Source organism: Chelonoidis abingdonii, chromosome 4 (genome assembly GCF_003597395.2).
Source record: "Chelonoidis abingdonii isolate Lonesome George chromosome 4, CheloAbing_2.0, whole genome shotgun sequence".
Lineage (NCBI taxonomy): Eukaryota > Metazoa > Chordata > Testudines > Testudinidae > Chelonoidis > Chelonoidis abingdonii.
In genome coordinates this window covers 87879682-87899572 of record NC_133772.1, presented here as the reverse complement: position 1 = coordinate 87899572, position 19891 = coordinate 87879682, and the positions used below count along the sequence as shown (strand labels likewise).

The following is a 19891-nucleotide window of genomic DNA, read 5'->3' as shown; positions in this document are numbered from 1 at the left end:
TCACACCTGCTCCCAACACACTTCCCCACACAACAAACTTTACTTTTGTTGAAGAGAGTTCAGCTGTGCCAGGAGAGTATAATTGTCAACCACTGTTTTCATCCTGGAGCTTTAGGCAAACTTTTAAATATCCTGGGCCTGAGCCATGGAGCACCTTGAAGATAAGGAGCAAGACTTCTAACTTGATTCAAAATTCTATGGGAAGCTAGAGTATGGAATGGAGAATGGGTTTGATGTGATTGTGGTAGCCTGTGTTACTGAGGAGATGCACTCCAGCGTTTTGTACTTTTGTAGTTTCCTAAATGTTGAAGGTTTTGTGCCTAGGCATATAACGTTATTGCTGAGAGGTGTCAAAGATATGAATAAATAAAACCAGATCTCCATCTGTTGGGATGGAGCAGAGTCTCATAGCCAATTGGAGATGATAGAAGGCATTACTTATGGATGCTGCTGTGTGAGAGCTTTAACATCTGTGAGAAATCAAAGTGTAGTCCTAAGCTATGGAATGAATTGGCCAGTTGCAGGTGTGTACTTTCAACCAACAGAAGCTGCACTGCAGCTATAAACTCTACAAAATGCTTCCCTTTATCCATTAGCATCACTTCTGTCTTTCAGATTCAGCCAGCTTCTCTTCATCCATGAGCTGATCTCATTTAAATTATGGGCCATCTTGATGGTAGCAGTGTGGTCACGTGTAGAGAATAGGTAGAGCTGTGTGTCATCTACATACTGCTGACCAGGACCAGCGCTAGGGGTTTTAGCGCCCTAGGCGCACGGCAATTTCACCGTCCCATGCGCTGGTCCCGCGGCTCTGGTGGAGCTGCCACAGTCGTGCCTGCGGAGGTCCACCGGAGCCGCACGAGCAGCCGACCATCCGCAGACACGACTGCGGCAGCTCCACCAGAGCCGCGGACCAGCGGACCCTCTGCAGGCACGACTGTGATAGGTCCACCGGAGCCGCCTGCCGCCCCCTCTGGCAAAACACTGCCCACCAATAATCCTGGCGCCCTAGGTGATTGCCTAGGCCGCCTGAATGAAAGCACTGGCCCAGCTGCTGACACTAGGGTCTGTTCACCTAATGGCTATGTGCAGATGTTGAAAAGGACTGGAGAGAGAATTGATCCTTATGAGAGTCTACCAGTGAGGGTTCATATGGTGGAAGTGTAGTTTATCTTCACTGTTTTTTGGGTGTCACTCCAGCAGAGTGGATAAAAATCAATTTATCAGATTTTTTTTATTTAAATCAGATTTTTTTTGTAAAATGCTTTTTGAGGAAAAAAACCTATTTAAAGATAGGTTTAATTAAGATACATTATAGCTCAAAGATATCTCATCATGGAATAGGGATTATAAATTCTTATTCTATAGTATGAGACAATATATTCATGTAATGTTTAAGAAAAGTTTTGTAAATGAGTTTCAGTAGTTCACGAATTAGGGACCCACTCTTATGGGGGTTCCAGGGACTTCTGTATAGATTATTTAGGTTAATCTTTCTATCTACCCAATGGGACTCAGTGTTCATCTAGAACAGGGGTTGGCAACCTTTCAGAAGCAGTGTGCCGAGTCTTCATTTATTCACTCTAATTTAAGGTTTTGCATGCCAGTAATACATTTTAATGTTTTTAGAAGACCTCTTTCTGTATGTCTATAATATTTAACTAAACTATTGTTGTATGTAAAGTAAATAAGGTTTTAAAAATGTTTAAGACGCTTCATTTAAAATTTAAATTAAAATGCAGAGCCCCTGGACTAGTGGCTAGGACCTGAACAGTATGAGTGTCACTGAAAATCAGGTCAAGTGCTGCCTTTGGCACGCGTGCCATAGGTTGCCTACCTTTGGTCTAGAAGATACCATCGGAGATGCTTAGTTTTGCAGTTCTCAAACTATGGATTTGTGTCTCCATAGATAACATGCTTGTTAACAGCAAAAATGTTTTTAAATAAATAAATAATATATAGAGGTGAGAAATAACAGACCTCAACCCTATTGTCCATCTGCAAATTTGTGTACACAGAGTCAATCCCTTCTATCTCTCTAAAAGTGCAAAGTTTCAAAAAGTTTAATGAATAGGAGATTGTTGGGGGCAGAATAGATCTGGACAAGGAGAAGAAGTCTGGAGATAAATGTGAGAAGGGAGGGACAGGCAGAAGAAACAAAAGTGAAACTGTTTGAGCAGCATATTCCAGAAGTGTTGAGGTCTTTCTGAGTGTAGCATTCATGAATTTGAGATCTACCATACCATTCTCTCACTAGAAGGGAATACCTATAATGGCAGCAGGCCATAAAAGAGACCTAGTTTGAAAATATTTTAATGAAGTTCCTCTACCTGTGAAGAATATGTTTTAAGGTTATAACAACCAACAAGAATGCACTTTTATGTAGAAATCCATTATTAAATCAAGTCTTCCTGACTAGTGATTTAAATCATAATTTAAATCAAATGCACCCCGGTCTCCAGGAAGTCACCATTTTAGTGCATTCCCCAGGACTTCTGTCACCTCTCTCAACTTGCATGCCTTCCTTACGCTGAAGCAAAAATGGGCAAAAAAACCGTGGCGTGGGGGTGGGGAGAATCTCATGCAGATCTTTATTCTGCTTTTGCCACTGCTCAAGTAAAAGGAATACTTTGACTGCTATGTAGCTTTATTTTTTCCAATGTCTGATCTTTTTATTTTGTTTGAATTGGGGGATATTGACAGCAGTTCTGAAAGTTCCATTTATGCACATGATTCTATAGGAACTAAAAAAAGTACTTTTTATAGTTTAAAGGGTGACTTGTGGTGTTTGTTATTTGATTCTTGGATCCAAATAGCCTGAATGCTAATGAAATGCATTTTCAATTTGTCTGCTATTTCAGAGTCAAATGGAAGAACTGTCTTCCTTGGCCACAGAAAGTCATCATAGCAACCAAACCATCTGGTTTGGCCATTACCCCACTTCAACAATCATCTCCCCGTCCTTGGGAGTACGAATGGTAATGAGGTAAGGTCTCTCTTCTCTTTCTACATATTTCCAGCATTACCCCACTTCAACAATCAGCTCTCCTAAGGTGGCCTTCTCTTCCCAGTAAAATAATAATCATATTGTTTTTGACTAGCTCTGCCACAGCCTATTTGTGTGGACACCTCCATACATTGGGTGGACTGATGCCAGTCCTGCATAGTCGGCACCCTCAGGGCACTCTGGAACTGGAGCTGGGAGACTGGATGGAAAATAGGAAGTAAGTAAACCCTCAGTGAAAAAGCAAATGTTATACACAGACACTACTTGGTGAAGTGGTGAACCTTTCTTTTTATTCTTTGTGGAGAGGTCAGCAGACATGATGTCCCTGTTGCATTAGCTCCTACCATTAATGGTTATGAAAAATACCTTCATAAGTAACACTGGGAATTTTCCCCCTATGCTAACAGTTTGAAATAATTATAATACATTATGTCAAAGAAACATTTTTCTTCACTGTATTCCCCTTATTTTGTATATTTAGAAATGGAATACAGGAAATCTAAATAGTGTATATCTGTGTGTTCAGCAACAAATTGCTACGTGAGCTGTAATTAAAACATCAGTATTGGTATTTTAAAATGTCACTGCTTTGCATCAGCTCTATTCTATTCAAAAACAAAAATAGTCTAACTGATAAATATACCATCAATAGACTGAAATGTGGTAAATGTTGCAAGGAATCCATGTGATCTAGTGGGTTGGCATGCTATCCTTTTAATCTCTGGAGGCTGAGAGTCAAATCTGGATTAAAATACCAAATAAAAACTATGTTAAAACGGTGTTACAATTCAAACTAAATACAGGTAATGGAGGGTAAAACACATTACAAGGTGTAACAGGATTCCCACTCACTGCTAGTGTGCCTGTTCATGTCCAGATCTGGGGAAGTTAGCTCTCTCAGTGTAGGGTGCCCCCTTCTGTTCTCTCTGCAGTACTTACTCTTCTGGTAACTTGGCCTTCCAGCCAGGTCCCCATTCAGTCCACCCCTTCCAAGGTCACAAAGTCCAACAGGACCACTGTCTAAATGCCTTTTCTGGATGTGTTCAGTCCTTGCTTGGGACTCTTTGCCACTATACCAGTGGCTAGCAGGGGAATCTGGGCCCACCTACTACACAGGTTCTCGCCCAGTGACCCTATACACAACAATCCAGGTCTGCTCAATCCCCATCCCTGTTGGTGTTTCCCTAGGTTCCTTCCTACCCAGCTTTTCTCACTTCCTTTGCCTGGTTCTGGGTTTACCATGGGAGTCTACTCTGCTTCCCATGGCTACTTCATCCCCTCCTAGCCTCTTGCTAGACTCCTTATTCCAGGACAGGATCTTAGGGTTTACTCTCCCCCTGAACTTTCTTCTTGTCCTTGATGTCCTCACTCATCCCAGGGTGTGACTGGAGATCCTTCCCCTGCAGCCCCCTTCTACTTTTAGTCACCTGGCTTTATAGTCTTGTCCCACCCCTTCTCCAGCTGGTCTTTATTCTTAAATTAACCCTGGCCCTCCCTCTTGCTTATGAGGCCAACTAACCTAATTGGCCTTAGGGTTAGTGAGAGCCCATATCAGGGATGGTGTTGGCTGCACACCCTGTCATGCAGGGATGTTGTAATTATCGTAACACTCAATCATTATAAAACTGAGGCAATTCAGAGGTCAGATTAATTTTAAATGAAATCTGAACATATTGAGGTGTGGAAATGCACAGTTATGGTACCCAAGAAACCTTAACTTTATCAAGTAGTGACACTATGCAATAACAATATAATTAAAGCTTGTTAGTATTTGTGGATTAGATTTAAATTGCCTTTTAAAAATGCATTGGACTTTCCCTTTTTTGTTCTTACCCTCATTGTATTGTTACAGTGAAAGGTGTCCTCTTTCAAAATGGCCACTCCCTCTCATTGTTACCAGTGAGAGTGAAGCCAGCAGCCATCCTCATGAGCAGCCTGTGACCATTTCAGAAGGGCATCTAATTGTGGGCAAGTTATGACCTCAGTCCCATTGAGAGCAACATGAGATGACAATTGTTTTGAAAGGGGACAGTTTTACATAGAATTTTCTGTAGTAGAAGATAGTTTGTCAGATCCCGCTGAAGAGGAAACTTTCAATTATGACGAATGGGAGATCGGGGAGGGTGGAGAAATGAACATTAATCGTGTGGTTTTTTTAAGTCTTCACAGGTAGCCTATGCACAAAATTTCAGTGAGTTTTAACTATAACGGAAGTATGAAGCAACCACCTTAGCCTATTATTAAGATAATTTGTGAGACAGAAACTGTGTGATATGGGATGTAAATATCTCAAAAGGACCCATTTTAATTCCTAAACTAACCCATTTGATTTGTAAATTATCAGAAAATTAATTCTGTGCTCAAAAAGTAAATGCTGTGATTTTAGGAAGGATAAGTGTGGTTGTACAGCGCCTAGCACAATGGGGTCCTTGTCCATGACTAGAGCTCTAAGTACTATGGTAATACAAATAATTAATAATAATAATTCTTCGTATATAACAAAATAGTTGAATGCCTGCTACAAGGTCAAAACTCAGCTCAGTCTTAACTATGGGACTGCACATGGCACTTCCATAATAAGTAAAATGAATTTGAAAGTCTCAGTCTAAAAACAGTATCACCTGCTACTCATTACACATATAAACACACACACACACACACAATTTGGAAAATAAAGCTTTGGGGAAATTTGTGAATTCTCTGTCTTGTCTTGTTTTAACCTCTTATCAGGTACCGGATCCTTGCATTTGATCATGACCTCCTTAGCTTTGCAGATCTGAACTTTGAGGAGTGGCCAGTTGTTCTCATCACCAACCCCAAATCGTTACTTTATAGCAGCTCTACTCATGAACCACTAGTGAAAATTCTTCACTCCACCCACATCAGGTATCCTGGGGTCTCTTGAAACTTTCAGTGAGTTCTTTTACAATTGGATGTTTCTCTGTGACTAAATCAATGTAGATTTGTCTATATGGGTATGTCTATACCGCAAAAAAAAAACAACCAACCAACCAACCCACCCATCGCAAGCCTCAGAGTTCAGGTCACTTGCCTTGGTCTCAAGCTATAAGGCTAAAAATAGCAGTGTGGGTGTTCCCTTTCAGGTTCTGAAACCTGGTAAAGGGAGGAAAGTCAGAGCCTGGGCTCCAGCCTGAGCAGAAACATCTACACTGCTATTTTTAGCCCTGTAATGCAAGCCCCATGAGCCTGAGTCAGTTGACCTGAGCTCTGAGATTTGCTGCCATGGGTGGGTAGATGGGTGGTTGGTTTTGTTTGTTTTATTTTGCAGTGTAGATGTATCTTAAGTTAACATATGTTCATTCCTCTTCAAATCCAATTCTCTAGAAGGTTATTGTATGATAAAAGCAGTCTATATAGATCCATATTACATTTGCTTTACTCATGCAAATGTTCCCACTGAAGCTGATGGGACTATTTGTGTGATCAAAGCAGGCAGAACTAGGCCCATAATCAGTTCTTGGTAATAGTTGTTAATCTCTCAGTATACCACTGCATCTACCAATTTCAGTTTTTATGTTTGCTTATATTCATCTAAGTGTTTCTCTGTGTGTTTATGCCTCTGCTTTCATCAGGTTTTTTTAGCCTGCATCTGCCTATTTTCAGGTTTTTTTATATAATAAAAAAAACCTCTCCACCTCTGCCTATTTCCATATTTTGTATTTTTAAACCTGTACTACTTATTTCTATTTTTATTTACTTTTAAATTGTTAATATGGCTGGATTTATAGGAATACTGAATAATACAGTTTGTTTCCTGATTACTCCCATTCTCCTAGGCATGTCCTTTCCAATTCCCTTCACAGACAGACAATTCTCTTAAAATATCCATAGTTATAAAATGATAATGTAATTGGGGCTCCTGAGGGGAGTAAGTACCTTCATAAGCTATTCCCTGAGAGAGTGTGCTCACCTCATATGAGAGGGGGATGTGGCTCATTATCTACTTCCCTGGAAGCCTTTGTAGAGATTAAAAGAAGGGCAGGGATGAGACCTTCTCATGGGGATCCGGTACACTCTGTGCTGCTCCCTATTGAGAATGCAAAAAAAAAAAAAAAAAAGGCAGGAGGAAATAAATGGTTTAATCTCTAATTGCCAGTTACCCCCCCACACACACACACACACAATTCTTGGGGTACCCAGGACTGAGAGTCACCTTGTTATCCTCCCCCGCCTCTCACATGAAGGAGACTTGCTTGTGTTTAACTTGATGTCAACTCTCTGACACCACCAGTCTGTTAGCCACCCAAGCACTCTCCTTTGGGGTATGCCAGCCCTTATTCTGCCTTGCAGGTTAACAGTAGGTGTATCCCAGTCCTGGAGCTCCTTTGAAGCGTTCCTCTATGGTGTCCATTCCCTTATCTACTGAACACTCATAGGAATACTAGAAAATTCCCAAGAGAACAGTGCACACACCAGGTTGTATGAATCAACTCAGGATCTGCACCTTGCTAAATTATCACAGCAGTGACATATCTATAGTGAAAACAAGGATAAGTTTATTACCAAAGATTAAAGAGGTATTAAGTAAAGATAATGGAAACCAAAGGTTACATATATAACATGCTTTCTAGACACTAAATTTAACAAGCTAACCTCCTGTCTAAAGAAGTTTACCTCACCTGCCAAGTTCTCTGCATCATTTCAACCAAGGTTGGTTGAGATCCTGTTTTCATAAATGTAATCAAATACTTACTTATGTGCAAGATAAAGAGGTATCTTCTACTTATATTTACTGTTCTCAGAGTCAGAATAACTATCCATGGATTATTTTTCCTGTGTGCTGCTTTCCTGTTGATTTCACATCTCCCTTTTGACATTATATGTAAATAGACATTCATTGTGTTAGTTTACAATGCTTAATTTACATCTCAACAGACTTTAAAACATATTCTTTGCATAGTATCTGTACTTACATTTCACAATGATATTAATGTCCAATGAGACCCTGGCTTTCATTTGACACCTCACATGACATTCTTTGGTGAACAAGAATGTACGTACCAGAATCAGGACATTCCTGTAACCCCCTTGCCAGGTGGCATTAAGGGTTTCTTGGGGCATGCTCATGCACGTACATCCACACACACACAAATGGGAATGTTTATAATTTTATATTAGGCAAGAATATAGGAAAATTAACCTTGAAATGGCAGAAGAACACATTACAGTTTAATAAAGCAAGAGAATTTGATTGAGGGAATAAAATATGAAAGCTTCTTATTTAGTAATTTAAGAAAGAAACTCTAAATACAACTAATTAGCTGTTGGATGAATTTGGGGAATTACCAGATCCATAAAAAATGAGTCTGCAGTGTATGATGATGTTTCAAGTCTTATTACACATCTGAATCCCAAGAATCAACAACAGATATAAAATAACTTGCAAAACGTAAACTTACAAAGGAAAAGAAATAAGAACTATGAAAAGGCCTTATACCTGCTGAAGTTTCCAAAGCTGTGTTTCATCTTAATTTGGTGAAAGCACTTGAAGCAGATAGTTTTACAGAATTTTACAAGTGCTTACTTGCCAAAATCACTACAATCTCATGAACGCTTTCAGCTAGATCATTAAGGAAGAAATCTCTTCTCAGCAGTTAACTTTGTCTACAATCTGTATTTTAAAAACAAAATAGAGATCCAGTGAGATGTGCATCTTGAGGAACAATCTCCATGTTGAATCAGGATTCTGACATTTGCATGAAAATTGTAGTCTTAACACTTGAGGAAGTATTAACTTGTACATTGAACTTAAGCAGGCTTTGTAGCGGAAAGGAATTGTAGTCAGTATTCGTAGGCTAAGTAAAACTGAGGATTCAGTCAACAAGAAGAGCTATCTGAAGTTTAGACTCCAGGACCTTTGATAGGGTGGAGTGGGGTTTCCTCTTAAAAGCACTACAATATTTGAATTTGGCTCTTTATTTAAATCATGTATGGGTAGAATTAAATGTACAGAAATGTCTTTCCCTCTTCGGTTAGGAAGGAGTTCCCAGGCAAAGCTGTCCATTCCTGCCCCCTCCAATTAGCTGATCCTGTTAGAACCTTTCATCCAGCTAATTCAGTATCATCCCAACAATACCTCGTATATTAACTGGTGGAAAACACAACTATATTTCACCATATGTGCATGATAGCCTGCTTCATTTGAGGGAGCCCTACTCTACTTTTCCTATTGCATAATCAGAAATGAAAGAACTTGGAAAGATTTTAGAGTAGAAAATTACCATGGGGGAAAAAGCAAACTGCGACACTTTAATTGAAATGGCAACAGTACTGAAGGGAAAACAATTAAAATTGCCCTCTTGTTTACTTGGGTGTGAATGTTTCTCATAAAATTGAGCTATATAAACCAAATTATTCTACTCCGGGGGGGGGGGGGAATAAAAAGAACTTTAAAAAAGGACTGACAAATGTCAGCAAAATCTCTATGCATGTGTGTGCACGTGCGTGTCTGCCTGTGTCTGCCAGTTGTGATATGAAATATTTGACTTAAATGGATCCCCTTTGGTTTTATGTGGTCTAGCTAAGTCTGTTCCAGTTAGGGTCCTGAGGATCAGAGCCGTAACTAGGGATTTTTGCGCCCGAGGCAAGGGACAGGGCGGCATGTCCAGCTCTTCGGTGGCAGGTTCCTCTCAGAGGGAAGGACCTGCCGCCAAATTGCCACCGTTCTTTGGTGACAATTTGACAGCAGGTCCTTCCCTCCGAGAAGGAGTGAGGGACTCGCCGCCAAATTTCCGCCCAAGAGCCGGATGTGCCGCCCCTCTCCCTTGCTAATGACCGGCAGCAGTTTGGTGGTGGGTCCTTCAGTCCCTCTTGGAGGGAAGGACTTGCTGCTGAATTGCTGCCAAATGAGAGACTTTCTGCGCCCCTCACCTTCCGTGCCTGAGGCGAGTGCCTCACTCACTTTGCCCTTGTTACAGCACTGCTGAGGATACCTATAACTTTATCAATTCTACAGTCCAGTTTTGCACCATCTGACCCTGGCAAAGGTAGACTGTAGACAGAGTTGAATACTATAAAAAAGCCTCCTTTTCACAGCCTCTCTCCTTGGGGGTATCAATACAGAAAGTCAAAAATCCAGGCTGAGAATTGCACTTGAATCTCTTGCATGGCATTGTGCTACCAGTAAGTCACCAATACAGACTTTGATTAAATTTTCATGTCAATAAAAAGATATTTGAGAAGATCATGTGAATTGATGTCATATATAGATTCAGCAGAACTACATATACCATGTGTATTAATGGTTTTGTTAAGATTTTCTTTTCTGTAGTCGGAAAAACTTCTCCTCATAGACTGTTCCCACTTTTTTGGGAGAGGGCTGCCACATTTCTTTTCATGTTGGCTCCTAGTAAGTTGATGAGGATGATTAGGGGTATAGCTAAGCAGGGTGTCCCACCTCTTATGTAAATTACAGCCAAGATCTAATATTTCAAGGATTGCCCACAATAACTCCAGCTCTTCCCTTTTTTAATCCTTTGAACTTTTAAATATGAGGAAGTATAAGCTAATGACTTGTCTCCAAGGAGTGATGGTAAACCGTCTTGCAAATCTCATGATGAACCTGTTTGTTTTTACTTCTTAGAATTTTGGTCTTCTCTCCTTCTTTCATCACCTCTGTGAAGGTCAGTATTGATGGAGTTCATTTGGGGGATGCTCATCATGTGTCTGGTCCTCTCTACGTACTGAAGTGGAACCCTCTAAACTACAGTGAAGGGTTACATCACATAGATGTAACTGTCCAGGTTAGCTATCTACTGGCATTCATTACTTTAACCTATACTGCCTAAGCCAGCGGTTCTCAGCCTGCGGGCCGCATGCATCCCACTTAGCACACAGCTGTGGCCCAGCTCAGCTGTGTGCTAAAGGCGGGGTCCGGGTTGCCAGATACCGCTCAGCCCCACACGTCAGACTCCAGGCTGCTGGCTGCTGCCTGGCTCTGTACAGCAAGGTCCGGGGTCCTGGCTGCTGCCTGGCCTTGCACGGCAGAGTCCAGGGTCCCAGAAGCTAGCTGGCTGCCTAGCCCCACATGGCAGGGTACTGGCTACCGGGTGCTGCCTGGCACCACCCACCGGGGTCTGGGGTCCTAGCTGCCACCCAGCCCCATGCAGCGAGCTCCAGGGCTGCAGTAGGGTCTGGGGTCAGGGTCCTGACTGACCCCTAGCCCTGCACTGCAGGGTCCAGGGTTGGGGTTCCTGCCCCATGTCTGGCTCTGCTCCTGGCCCCACTCTGTGTTGGGGCCTCTAAGTGGAGGGCGCTGGCCATAGGGGTTTGTGGGGGCAGAGGGGAGGTGGAGTTAGGTGATGGGCACTCTGGTTCTCAACCTGCGGCCCAGGTAACACTTTGTGGGCCGCATATGCAGCCCACAGTGATACACTGATTGAGAACCACTGTCCTAGACTATCAACATACTGCATCATGTAAGTAACGATGAGTTTAGTTTAAATAAATATTCGTACATTCCAGTTTTGTCTGCCAGGCAGCAGAAATGGAAATCGCATTTATTCAGTGAAAAAGTCTGAATTCCTAACATTGAGACTTTATTTAAGGGTATGTACAAAAGGATTTACACTTCAGACTGAAAATGTATTGATGTCAGATACAAGGGTAGATCAGATCGTTGGTAAACAAGGTTTTTCAAATAACAAGTGCTATTTTAAGATTGCCTCAAAAGAGGGGCACTCTGACTTGGACCAGAAATATGTTAATGTGATGTTTCTTCAAGCAAATTTTTAGACAGTTAAGAAAGAGGCAGTTCCTTGCCTACTAAGGGCAAGGATCCAAATCTGGAGGGCCTTGGAGATGAAGTTGTAGTAAATTGCTTGGAATTGATCTAAAAATTTGTCAAAGGCTAACACCTAACATGTTTTTTATATCACAGAACACCAAATCGTTATTGACATTGTGAGGAACAGTTCTCCTTCTGGCGTCTGTAGTTTAGTATTGTTCCTTTAAGAAGCTCTAATGGAAACTGAGCAAACTCTTCCATATTTGTATACGTTTATGCATAGAAATCAATAGTATTGAGAGAGTCAATTTCTGTCTCACCATGACCATGCATAGCCTAGCCAGACAGCATTTTTGTACGGCAAAAAACTCTCTTCTTTAATGGAGTCATACTTCAGATTCAGAAATTTTAATGGTTTGTGTAAGTGTACTCATCCATATATGTAACTTTCTCTCTTTGTAACACAGCAAGATAAGGACAGTAAGGATTTTCTGTAGTCAACTTGCTGTACTGTTAACGTTGGGCATCCTAGCTTGTTCTTAACCTTTTATTTTTTCTTCCTAAAGAAAGCATTAAAATTTCAGAACTGATTCTTCTCAAATGAAGCGGGAAAGCCACCATTGTTACAGGGCTCATTTCCACGGTGCCCCCTTGTGGCTCTATAAGGCACTACTCACTCTGTCACAGGACCTCCAACAGTTGGTTGTCATCTCTCATGAGGTCCACTGCAATGGTGCTTTAGCCCTCCAACTAAGACAAACACACTTGAGCCTCATCCTTTCCACAATATTTGCATCCAAAAATAAAGAAATGCTACAAACTCAGAATCACCTGATAAGTCTTCAGCAGGACCTCACCCTTCTACGCAGGACTTGTTTTCATGCACTCTGTCCTTTTGGTCAGTCTCCCTGGGCCTTGTGGTCTCATCAACCACGAGACTTGCTCAGGTAGCAAGCTGCCTCGGACTCTTGGCTGAAATCAAGCTTCCCTCAGCATGGGACAAGCCAAACTCTATTCTTCCTGGCCAGCTGTGAACTGAGCTGGGCCTTCTCCTTTTAATTCCCACCCCCACAGCTGATATCTGCTGCAAATGTAGTTGGGTGGGGCCAAGTGGGTCAATAAGCCTTCATTTACCCTCCTCCTTGCCATTGTGAGACCTGTGTGCCCCATCACACACATGCAGCAGCACAAACACAAGATAACAAGTAAGTAGAGTTGAGTGGGACTGGCTATCTACGAGTAGTACAGTGTGCGAATATATGCATTTACCACCATTTTCATAGGATGGAGCTGTATAAAAATGAACTTCCAGTCATACATCACTAACACATCCAGTAACTGAATACTCTGAAAAGCTAATATCCTAGTGGAGAAGCAGAGGGGTCAGGTTTTAACTCTGATTATTTAGCTGGAGAAAATGTGAATACTCATCATTTTTTCTAATTTGTCAAATATTTAATATTCACAATTTTATGGGACTGTTCAAAGTTTAAATGCTTATGATCACACCTATATTATAAAACATACTGCATACTCCTGACAATTTGATAAATATCCTATTTATTATGTCCTGGGAGACAGGTTCTCAGTGCTACAAATGTATGAACAAAAATCATGGAATTATGTTGAATAAATATACTAGCAGTACTGGGAAGAAAATGCATTACCATACTCTGGTTTATAGTTGAGAGTGCAGCAATTACAATTTAGTTAAAGAAAATATCAAAAATGGAACACAGCATGACTCCCAGACTTGTTTCAGAGGTGAGGGTCTCCAGAGTTGTGTTCAAAAAACCAAAAAACTGATGGCTGAAGGTAGCCCCCTTACAAAAGTTGCTGAGTCTCTGAAAGGATCCCTTTCCCATGCAACGCTTCCTGATTATAAACTCAGGACCAAACATTTACTTGCAACAGAAAACTACATTGTCTTAACTAACCTAAAAAGAATATACCTGTGCAATAATATGTATTTAGTACAGCAATTTGCATGCATACTAATCAGATATTTCCAGAGAAGTTAGCAATCCTAGCCTAGAGCCTTAACCTGAAATTTTGAATTATTCTGGAAAGTGGTTTGAAAGACACTTGTTTGGCACAATTTACATCTGATTACTTCTCTGTTTTATTCCCAACCAGGATGCCATTGGGAAGAGCAGCACTCAAGGTCATACTTTCGCTGTGAACGAAAACCTCTCTCTTAGATTTGGCTTCTTGTCATCTCTCATTCTCCTTACAGACCACTACATCCTGGTGGGTGCTTTCAGCCAAAATAGCTGTCATGCCTGCTTTCTTTCGCTAGAGACTTTCGGAGACATTTTTCTACCTCACATTGAGAATAAATTAATTAATGTTTGAGTTGGTCAGATATTACAGTGATGGGGCCATATAAGAACCTTCACAGATCTTTTCAGACTTCAGTTCTCAAGTTGCACCAATCAGAGATGAACATGCACTGATTAGACATGCAAAAAACCCTCACATTTGCAACCACAGCTGTCCCTTTTGCACACATGCATGTTTTGTGCATGAATTATGTATGTATTTTGTAGGAGTGGTTATACAAAAATGAAGCCACAAAGTGCATAAAAGTGAAGCCCAAACTAAATTTAAAGAAGAGTAGTGAAAATAGATTAGTACAGAGGTGCACTAACAAGATTATAGGAAGAACTTGTACATCATCTGCTCATGTTGTGCTTGCCTTTAGCAAAGCTAAAGACCAAACGTGAAATGCTGGGTCCATTAAAGTAAAAAATCCCATTGATTTCAACAGGTACAGGATTTCACCCTCACAAACGACCAGAACTGGAATAAACAGGAGGATGGAATCTTATAATTAATGTATATTAATAGAATTATATGAAGGGAGCTTTATTTTGCACCTGTGACTTTCTCAAAACTCTGATATTAGCTCTCTAAATCTGTAATTCTGATGTTCACTATAGTCACTTAAAAGAAAACTGTAGTTTTACTCAGCACAGCAGTCTGAAAATGTATATGGTGATAAGTGTCTTCCTGTGTGAAGTATATTTTAATTTAATTTTTATTTGTTTGTTTATTGATGAAAGCAAGGCATGTGGCTGATACCAATAGCTTGGAAACCCAGTGAAACCGACTGCAAAATTCCTCTTCCATTTTGCTTTGATACGGAAACTTAATTACTAGTAGTTCTTACAACTGCTGTACTAATTTGCAAATTATTATAAATGTATTACCAAAGTCAGTGTTGTTTCGCTATGAAAGTATTTCTGATAGAAACCAGAACTAACCTGAATTTACTGACTTTTCTCAAGTTCCCCTGTTTCTGGTGTCTTATTGTTACTTTTAAATGTGATGGCACCAGGAATCTCAAAATACCTGTTTTAATTAAACCATTTATTTTTCTCACATTCACACAGCTATAGTAAGAAGATAGCTACCATTTAAAGTTTTGATTTATTGGAATAATTATGCTTGTTTTCAGACTCGAGTACTGTTTGGGCTGACTGTTCTGATTCAGATCACCTTGCTTGTTACTTTCAGGTACCTTAGAAAGCCAACACTCAAAGGTAAGAGCCAGTGTTTTGTCTGTATTTTTTAAGAGGATTTTGATTTTTTTTTTCCCCACCCTCAATTCACTATTTTATCCTGTGACATGAAGACAGCAAAAAAAAAAAAAAATCATTATACTACTGTTCACTGTGCAAGCTTTTGCATGTAGCACCTCTCAACTTGATTCAGTCCCTTGAAGCTGACATTTTGTTTCCAAGAAGGCTCAGAGAACCTCTGATATGTAAAATAAAATATAGTCTAGTCAAGGGGGTCTCAAACTTCATTGCACCACGACCCCCTTCTGACAATAAAAATTAATACATGACCCCAGGAGAGGGGACCGAAGCCTGAACCCACTCAAGCCCCAACACCCTTGGAGAGGTGGGGAGGAGCAAAGCTGAAGCCAAAAGGCTTCAGCCCCAGGCTGACAGCCTTTAACCGAAGCCCCACTGCCCAGAGCTTGGCCTTCAGTCCCAGGCAGTGGGTTTCAGACTTTGGCTTTAGCCTTGGGCCCCAGCAAGTCTAAGCCAGCCCTGGTGACCCCATTAGGTGACAAATCTGAGGAAATCTCCCAAATTGGGGTGTCAGTAGAGCAGATTTTAGAACAGGGGTGGGCAAACTTTTTGGCCCAAGGGCCACATCTGGGTATAGAAATTGTATGGCGGGCCATGAATGCTCACGAAATTGGGGTTGGGGTGTGGGAGGGGATAAGGGCTCTGGCTGGGGGTGCGGGGCTCTGGGGTGGGGCCAGAAATGAGGAGTTCAGGGTGCGGGAGGGGGCTAGGGCAGGGCTGGTAAGGTGCGGGGTGGGGAGGGCTCTGGCTGGAGGTGCAGGCTCTGGGGTGGGGCTGGCAATGAGGGATTTGGGGTGCAGGAGGGGGCTCCAGGATGGGACCGAGGGGCTCAGAGGGCGGGAGGGGGATCAGGGTTGGGGCAAGGAGTTGAGGCCAGGGTGGGGGAGTGGATCAGGGGTGCAGGCTCTGGGCAGCACTTACCTCAAACGGCTCCTGGAAGCAGTGGCATTTCCTCCCGCTAGCTCCTATGGAGAGGCATGGCCAGGGAGCACTGCATGCTGACCCATCTGCAGGAGCTGCAGGGACGGCGCTTGCAGGGCCTCCGAGAGCAGGGTTTGGGCCCCAGTGAAAAATTTTTTTCGGGCCCCCCAGCAAGGACAGACTGGCTAAACAGGGCCAACGAAGCTGGGGAAGCCGGGCCCTGAGCCCTCTTCTGGACTGCTGGGCCCCGGAAATTTGTACCGGCTCCCTCCCCACCCCTCATCAGCCCTGGGCGCTTGGGATGGGGGCAGCGTGCAGAGCCAGCTGACTGCCGCTATACATAGGAGCCGGAGGGGGACATGCCGCTGGTTCTGGGAGCCGTGTGGTGCAGCCCACGACCCTGCTCCCCGTCTGGCATATCAGAGTGGGGCAAGCCCCAGATCCGCTCCCCAGAAGGAGCTTGAGGTTGGGATTAAAACGTCTGGCAGGCCAGATCCAGCCTGCGGGCCGTAGTTTGCCCACCTGTTTTAGAACAAAGTAATAAACTAACAGTAATAAGTCCAGGACCAGATGGTATTCACCCAAGGGTTCTGAAGGAACTCATATGTGAAATTATGGAACTACTACCTGGTATGTAATCTGTCACTTAAATCAGCCTCTGCACAGATGACTGGAGGATAGCTAATGTAATGCCTATTTTTTTTAAATGGGCTTCAGAGGCGATTCTGGCAATTACAGGCCAGTGAACCTAACTTCAGGGCCAGGCAAATTGGTTGAAACTACAGTAAAGAACAGAATTATCAGACACACAGATAAACACAATATGTTGGGGGAAGAGTCAATATGGCTTTTACAAAGGGAAATCATGCCTCACCAATCTAATAGAATTCTTCGAGGGGCTCAACAAGCATGTGAACAAAGATGAGCCAATTGATATAAAATTCTTGGTCTTTCAGAAAGCCTTTGACAAGGTCCCTCACCACAGGCTCCTAAGTAACTAAGCAGTAATGGGATAAGAGGGAAAGTCCTCTCCTGGATCGGTAATTGGTTAAAAGATAGGAAACAAAGGGTACAAATAAATGGTCCATTTTCACAGCGGAGAGTGATAAATTGCAGGGTCCTGCAAGGATCTGTACTGGGGCAAGTGCTGTTCAACTTATTCATAATGATCTGGAAAAGTGTGTTAACAGAGAGATGGCAAAATTTGCAGATGATATAAAATTACTCAAAATAGTTAAGTCCAAAGCAGACTGCGAAAAGTTACAAAGGAATTTCAGAAAATCGGGTGACTACGTAACAAAATGGCAGATGAAATTCAGCGTTGATATGTGAAAAGTAATGCACATTGGAAAAAATAATCCCAACTATGCATACAAAATTATGGAATCTAAATTAGCTGTTATCACTCAAGAAAGAGATCTCGGAGTCATTGTGGATAGTTCTCTGAAAATATCTGCTTAATGTGCAGGGGCAGTCAAAGAAGCTAACAGAATGTTAGGAATCTTTAGAAAAAGGATAGATAATAGAACAGAAAATATCATAATGCCACTATATAAATCCATGGTATGCTCACACCTTGAATACTACTTGCAAGTTGGGTTACCCCATCTAAATATAATATATAAAAATTCCCCTCTCACCCCTATGGGTGGTATGTGTCTTCCTCAACCTCGAGTCCTCTACCAGAGGCCTGGGAGTTTGAGGGTTCTGCGCAGTATCTTAGCTGTTCCTAGCACTGCACTCTTCTGGACAGAGAGCTCTGATGTTGTTCAAAGAGAGAGACATGACAGCTGTGAGGTCATCCAATGGTAGAGAGGGTGGCTGATGGAGTTCCACTTCCTTTGGTAAATAACTTGTACCGTATCCAAGGCCTTGTTTAGTCTGTTCGATGGAGGTTTAAGCCTATGCGAGAAACAGCGCGGGACAGGCATCACCTTTGGTATATGCTGCACTTGAATGCCACTTGTCAGCTGCCTTGAGTTGACTTACATTATCCCATTGGTTCTTGAGGAAGTCTTACGTGTCCTGTTGCATTTGTATAGCCCAGACATTCACAGAGTCTTAATGTGCGGCATTGAGTCGTCAGGCTTTCCTGTGTCAATTCCCAGGCTGGTGCTCAATTGGTCTGTCTAGAACTTGAGTCTTCGGGCGACTGCTCTATCTATAGAGCAACTGGTGTTTCGAGCTCTGGTGGTGTTCCATGCCTTCTGCAGACTGTGCTCATTATTAGCCTCATACGGTCCCTTCGCTGGCAGGCTATGATGCCTGATAGGGACTTTCTCATGTTGTGGATAGGCGGTTATTAGGTCGGTATTGGACAAGGTTCTGTTCCCGTGCGGGGTCTTTCATGATCAGCACTGCTGTCCCTTTGTTTAGCCATTGGTTGGGCAGCTGCTTGCTAGCAGTCGTGGTTCATGCTGTGGCTGCAGGTCGTTCATGCACTTGCTGTTAGTTCTTTAGCCGTAGGTGTGTCATGTCTGGACTCCAGTGCTGTGCCAAGCTTACTCATGTCTTTGACCCGCTTGGATGTCTTCGCTACTGTGAGTGGTGGACTGGTTTCTGTTCTGGAGTTGCTGGTGCTTCAGCTCCTCAACCACATTTGCACTGGTTTTATGAGTCTCTCTTTCCTACCCATATGTTCTCAGTACTGTTCAGCATTCTTCTGCTGCTGGTTATTGTGATTTGTGCACTGGCAGTGGGAGTACACCTTCTGGATGTTTTGGAGAACAGGCATTTACTTTTTTGGCCTCTGACTCTCTAGTGGTAGTCTCCTTAGCCTGTGGCCGTGTTGTTGAGCCTTGTTTACGTCATCCAGGGCTCAGATGGAGTTCGAGCCCTTGTCTCATTTTTTCACGCTAGCCGAGTCCTTATACCTTAATCCTACACCTGCTGTATTTCCACAGCTATAACTTCTCTCCGAGTCGCCTTGATCTTATCCTCCAACCTCAATTTTCGCTGGTGGGTAAATACTGTTGTTCTTCTTGATCGTGTAGCCAGGGACTATCCAGGATAACAGCAGCTTAGCGTTACCAGTTCATGTTTTGAGTTATGTGTAGTAGGATTGTTCCATGCGGGCTCTATTGGCATCTTTACCATACCGACTGATGGTACCTTCTCCACTGAGCCTTGTAATTCGGTCTCAAGGATTGACTGTAGCTAGTTTCTCCATTATCTTATGCCTCATATCAGCTGCTGTAGCCTGCAATGAGGGGTTGTAGTGAAGTTTCAGCTTCAGGTGTGGGCTGCACATCCACTTGTTCTTCCAGGTCTTCTTGAGTCTGGGATGTATAATGTGGATTGGTCTATCTCAGACTGTGAGAGTCAGCTTCCTCTTTACTATGTGTGAAGCGCTTGCGTAACTAGCGTGTTTCTCACTAAGTGTGAGTTAGGTCTTTTGTCATGCCATAGTCCCTCATACATCCCTCTTCATTGGGAGTACTACTGTTGTAAAATTAGCTTCCGTCACATTCCATTTCTTGTCTTCGTCCGATGAATTTGTTCCAAGTATCCCACTTACGCAGTATGTCCTGGTTCTCTCCACATACTGGCAACGACCTTGTGAACCAAGCGCAGTAGTCCGAGCCGCGATGACCTCCGGTTGTGTCACTCTCAATC

At 42.4% G+C, this 19891-nt stretch overlaps 1 protein-coding gene across 6 annotated transcripts in view; it reads left to right on the top strand.

Annotated features, from left to right (window-relative positions):
- Window positions 1-19891, top strand: part of TMEM62 (transmembrane protein 62) — a 50036-nt gene that overhangs the window by 20806 nt on the left and 9339 nt on the right. For 5 of the 6 annotated variants that reach the window (XR_004373685.2, XM_032780211.2, XM_032780210.2 and 2 more), the window contains 6 exons: window positions 2862-2986; window positions 3102-3224; window positions 5738-5893; window positions 10611-10770; window positions 13890-14003; window positions 15214-15298. Coding sequence is in view for 5 of the 6 variants with exons in the window: in XM_032780211.2 (XP_032636102.2) it covers window positions 2862-2986; window positions 3102-3224; window positions 5738-5893; window positions 10611-10770; window positions 13890-14003; window positions 15214-15298 (763 nt within the window). In the remaining variant the exon portion in view is untranslated. The remainder of the gene's footprint in view (window positions 1-2861; window positions 2987-3101; window positions 3225-5737; window positions 5894-10610; window positions 10771-13889; window positions 14004-15213; window positions 15299-19891) is intronic. The other variant, XM_032780212.2, reaches the window with a different exon arrangement.